The sequence below is a fragment of the Cydia strobilella genome, chromosome Z (genome assembly GCF_947568885.1).
Source record: "Cydia strobilella chromosome Z, ilCydStro3.1, whole genome shotgun sequence".
In the NCBI taxonomy this organism is placed as follows: Eukaryota; Metazoa; Arthropoda; class Insecta; order Lepidoptera; family Tortricidae; genus Cydia; species Cydia strobilella.
Window position 1 is genome coordinate 48,298,820 of NC_086068.1, and position 6,000 is coordinate 48,304,819.

General features: G+C 35.9%; 1 protein-coding gene across 1 annotated transcript in view; it reads left to right on the forward strand.

Annotated features, from left to right (window-relative positions):
* Positions 1-1,516, forward strand: part of LOC134753777 (uncharacterized) — a 65,227-nt gene extending 63,711 nt beyond the window's left edge. The window contains exon 39 of the mRNA XM_063689716.1: positions 1,106-1,516. Coding sequence (XP_063545786.1) covers positions 1,106-1,373 — 268 coding nt within the window. The 3' untranslated portion in view covers positions 1,374-1,516. The remainder of the gene's footprint in view (positions 1-1,105) is intronic.
* The last annotated feature ends 4,484 nt before the right edge of the window (positions 1,517-6,000 follow it).

Below are 6,000 nucleotides of genomic sequence, written 5' to 3' on the forward strand. Positions count from 1 at the left end.
GACCTCTTTTATTTGATATATAACACGAAATAGTTTGAAAAACTTTATTTTTTAATTTTCTCATTTACCCCCCAAAAGTGGCCCCCATGTTTAAAATTATTTTGTTTACGTTACATATCCGTCTTTGGGTCACAAACTTACATATGTATAAAAAAATTCAACTTAATTGGTCTAGTAGTTTTGGAGAAAATAGGCTGTGACAGACGGACAAGACAGACAGACGCACGAGTGATCCTATAAGGGTTCCGTTTTTTCCTTTTGAGGTACGGAACCCTAAAAAATCCAATAACCTAACTTCACCACCCGCCCCCCATTAGTATTTACTACTACTAAACTACTTGAACAATTTAAAATAAAAGTTTCTAAATATCAATGGTTGTTTATAAAGTTACATAACATCATCCCCATATAAAATCTGCTTTGATCAAAAGAAATCAAAATAATATGATCCTAGCTAAATTATACGTGAAAGGTAACCCCATAATTTTTTCAGTGTTTGTTGGAATGGCCCATCATTTAACCGTACAAGAAGGCATATTTTTTTCGTTAGATATAATCTTACTACGACTTTGACAACGGGCCGCCATTTGCGAACTAAACAGCTCCGTGGCACAATATTTACGCCCCGCCCACTGGGGCTCAATTAGTGTGGGGTCATACAAAGCTAGTTCGTCATCTATGTTTATTATCAATCGCTGCTTATTACTAAATATATTATATTATAATTACAACCGTGAACGCTTAATGCACCTACACCGACAGGAAAAAAAAAAACATTAGAACTCTCAATTCTTGTAATGTTTAGTTTAGTTATAATACTTATAATATTGTCAAACCTATTTTTTAATTTTTTTTCTCACCTTTGCATGAAAGAGCGAATACCTCCTAACACAAGTGTCAAACTTAAAAGGAGGATTCGACACCCAGGATAAACCTTGTTAAAAAATAAACGAATTTTGAATTTTGAAAATGCTAGTTAAGGCGAAGTTATGTATGCACTAAAGGCGAAATTAAGGTTTCGTATTCTTGCTAACCCTTACTTCCAATTAACTGCAACATTGATAACGGTCTTTGATCACTAAATGTGGTAAACTTGTTTTTTTAGAACCGACGCACTGATCCAGTCGACGATCCGGCGCGTGTTCTCATCGTGCACGGTGATCACGATCGCGCACCGTCTCAACACCGTGATGGACTCCGACCGCGTGCTCGTCATGGACAAGGGCCGCGTGGCCGAATACGACTACCCCTACATCCTGCTCAAGAACCCCAACAGCCTCCTCAACTTTATGGTCAAGGAGACGGGTGAAATGGGCAGGGCTCTTAACGACATGGCCAAGGCTAAATATGACAGTGATCATCCTCCTGCTTAAAGCGAATGTATAGGTACTAGGTAGTTAGAGTCGGACCTAGCTCATTCTGTATGGTATTTGCAATGACCAACTGTGGTACCTAATGAGAGCCGAACCAGAGGCTGGAATTCTCTTGGCAGTTTTAATTGTCATTAGGGACTTCTCATTTATCGACTTTCGATATTCCGATATCGATACAATGTATACATCATATTAAAAAAGATATAAAGTAGAGGTAAGTAACAAGCGATCTTATAGCTAAACAGCGATCGCTTCTAGAAACATTTTGAGTAAACCGAAATAAATATAATATACAAAGGAAAAAATTACCAAAGCCTCCAGTGTCCAGACCTGGAATCGAACCAGCGTCCCCCGTTTACCGGACAGGTGCCTGAACTACTCCACTATCCGGCCACCGTGGCATGGGTCGAAATTTTCAAGTATATGACAATTGTGGCTTGTGGCTTGTGATAAATACTTGAAAAAAAAAAACACAAATTTAAATATTTTCATAGAAAGTAACTTTTGAGAAGTAGTTGAAAATGCGAAATAGAGATGTGCAATAAAAACAATGAAAACTTAATAGTTAATATTTAGTTTCACATTACTTCAGTTTCGTTTTTTTTTCACGTTCAAACTTTGTTTTAGTACTAACATATTCTATTAGTTGCTGTATAAAATAAATAAGTAGGTAGTCATCTTTTTGACCAATGTGGACACTGCTTAAATTACTTCTTTTACAGTCAAATATCCATTAAGTATAACTTTTTAATATTTTGTGTTCTACGTTGTATGTAGGCATGATTATCGGAAGTCGATAAATGAGAACTCCCTATGACAGTTCAAAAATGCCACAATAATTCCGTTCTCTGCTAATGTCATCAACATCATTCATTTGAAATTTACATGAAAATGTGTCATGAAAATGTTTGCTTAGATGGACTTTCTGTTTTTCTTATTGCTCTAATTGTATAGAGAACTAATGAACTGAAGGACACCCACCACACTGAACTGGCAGATATCAAACTATCACTGCTAATTCTCTCGCATATATCTTAACACGAATAAAAAAACCGGCCAAGTGCGAGTTGGAGTCGCGCACGAAGGGTTCCGTACCATTACGCAAAAAACGGCAATAAAATCACGTTTGTTGTATGGGAGCCCCACTTAATTTTCCCTGATAAATCTACGTTACTTATACGGTATACTACCTATTATGGAACAAAACTACCTATTATGGAGCACTCCATGCGCTGTCCCGTACTAACGCATTTTAATTCTTATATTAGGTACATTTTTTCAACTTTTCAATTCAGTGATTGATTTACTGAGCATTTTGTACATCCATTAATAACAGAAAAAACTCCTACACCTGAAAATCTGTAGAAAATATGGCTATACGGGGCAACGGAAACACATTTTGTGTATTGCTTTAAATAGCCTGTGCTTTTGATGTTCTTATTTTCATAATTTTAGTAACTTTAATTTTAAGTCTTAATATAGATAAATCTAATGTAGTGTGAATATTACTTCCTCACTAGGAGCTAAATGTCTCCTGGACCTACGTTTATGTGTTTGGTTTATTTATCTATAATAACTATTAAAAATTGTAAAAACCCCCTACGCTCCCATCATTTTGGAAAAGAGCTCTTCAAACTGCTGGTTCGATTTTTTCAATCATAGCTAAGAGTAAGAACAACCGCAAGGAAACTCGCTTGCACCTAAAAAAAACCAGTTGAAGAGCCTAGGACAGACAGACAGACAGACATTGCCTCTTGTCTCTTTTTGTCTCGGGGGTTTTAAAATAGCATTTTGTTATTTTTTTGTCTATCATAGTTGCGAATTTAATAATTAATAATAAATATTATGTTCATATAAAATGTTATTTTATTATTGTTCATACATAAATTATGTAAGAGCCGTTCCACAACACAAACCATTCGGTTATAGTAATTTCGATCGGTAGGGGTAGCTACAGTCAGCAGCAGAAGTTGCTAAGCAGGCGAGGTGTTCAAAATTACCTTGACACGCAGAATAAAAGTCGCGTCCGGATAATTTTGAACACCTCACACGCTTAGCAACTATTGCTGCTGACTGTACAACACGAACAATAACAATTTTACAGCATTATTGAATTAAATTATACCGTGTACACGGAAATAGATATCTTACACCGAAGAAAAATTTACGTTAGCCGCGTAAGCTGAAGACGCGGGTTCGATTCCCGCCTCGGCCACCGGTGAACTTGGTCACTTTTTCTTTGGTGTATGATATCTATATCAGTTTATAATTTATATATAGTAGTGTGTGAATCCTTAAAAAACACAAATCAAAATATTTCATAAAAATAATTTGATTTGTTCCCTAGTTGTACCGTGTAGTGTCTTGTATTATACCCATAGCACAATCGGAATAGGAAAAACCTCGAAATCTCTAGAACAGTCCTGTAATTGGGTATGTATGTAATTTAAAGGTCTCTATTTCATGTTTTATATGAAATTTAATAAGCTTACGTGTCACTAAACACAATATTCACATAAAACCCAGATTCTGAAAAACGACAAAAAACAAAAAAGGCGTATACTTTCAAAGATGACGTCTGATCTCCGTGGTCCCCGAAGCTCAAATTTTAAGTCACTCAAACAGGGACCCCAAACTAAATTGGTGTCTAATTTGATTACTGTCACTATTGTTTGAACCCCATTTAAGACCTAAAATATATTTTTGTAATCACATTATTTAGCCCTAAATATATCTCCTTCATTCATTTTAGTACATTTGTATTGCATAGCACTCGTGTACTAATTATTAACCTGTAACTAGTATATTTGCTTGAAATCCGCTCAATAGTTTAGGCGCTATAAGAAAAAGTATGATTTCATATTCGACGTCCTCTCAAGGCGGTTGTATTGATTTTCATTTAATGAAACTAGTGTAAACAGGTTGTGAAGGGCAAGACCAAAGCTAACATCTTTCTAACTTTTGCATATTCGAGCGATAAAGAGGCAGATAGCGAATTTTCGGATTCGCGTTCCTGGTAGGTCCTCTGTAAGCAAACCGCCTTGTTGCATCAATGTAATATTTTATTATCTCTGAAAACTTGTCAAAAACCTGTTAAAGGGGCAGTATGTATAAGTTACTCTATGGTTTACTAAAAAGGCTAGTCCTGCACTGGTGGCAGAACATTGCAGTAATATCCATTGCAGTAATGTGCTAGTTTAGCTTTCGATTTAGGTCACGAGATGGCAGACCCTCTAACACGCACGGTCCCTATAATCGGACCACGCTTATAAATAAGTTTTTGTGCCAAAAGGCCAGGAAATGAATGCCAAAAAAGTTATAGAGGGAAATGCTTGGAATACAATGTTTGACTTCGTAGCTTTGTTTGGACTAGTTAGGAGGCGAACATATCGAAAGTCCCCGCCCGTAACCCTGGTGCCGGGGGGAGGAGGATTTGAAGGTTCCATTTTTCAGTTTTTAGGGTTCCGTACCTCAAATGGAAAAAACGGAACCCTTATAGGATCACTCGTGCGTCTGTCTGTCTGTCTGTCTGTCTGTCACAGCCTATTTTCTCCGAAACTACTGGACCAATTAAGTTGAAATTTGGTACACATATGTAAGTTTGTGACCCAAAGATGGACATGTAACGTAAACATATTAATTTTAAACACGGGGGCCACTTTTGGGGGGTAAATGAGAAAATTAAAAAATAAAGTTTGTCAAACTATATCGTGCTACATATCAAATGAAAGAGCTCTTTGTGAAAATCTCAAATATATATTTTTTTATAATTTTAAAGTAAATAGTTTATAAGTTATTCAAGAAAATAGGTAAAAAATTACCATTCCCCCCACCCCTTTATCTCCGAAACTACTGGGTCAAAAATTTTGAAAAAAATACACAAAATAGATCTTTACCTGTAGATCACCGGAAAACCTATTAGAAATGTGCAGTCAAGCGTGAGTCGGACTTAATTACTTAGTTTTTGATCCGACCCCTACGGGTTTTTTAAAGACATTTCACATAAAAGATACATTGTTTAAATTGTGTAATGTACGGAACCCATGGAACGCGAGTCCGACTCGCACTTGGCCGGTTTTTCGATTATATCTCGGAAACCATGCGTCTGAGCGACATGGCCACTTATACAAAATGTAAACTGATTTAATTTTTTACAAGTTTTATTCAGTCAAGTTTTCGATATCTTGTATAGTTATTGAGATCCGCTCTTGTCGGTTTATTTAGGGCTCATTTTTATCAAGAATCAAGCTCTTTTGATCCTACTTAATAGGAATGAAAATATTTATTTATATCTTAATAATAACTGTTTTGTTACCGTTTGTAGCAAATAGAAATCATTATCTCTTCACATTTTTTTTTTGTTTATTTGAGAAATGCTAATTTAAAAACATCAGCCCAACAAAAACAAATAAGTACAAAAAAGAAATTCTCCCGCTGGGATTCGAACCCAGGACCATTAGCTTCCTGAACTTCCGCTGGGCTAAACTGGTTATCAATTTTAGTTAATGCTACACAACAAGAGCGCTAGTAGTATAAACGAACTTTTGAAAGGGACATTTTTTGAATGGAGTTATCATTCTTCTCCAAGTGAGTATAATATTCGTTGGTATGGTCTATAATACAAACG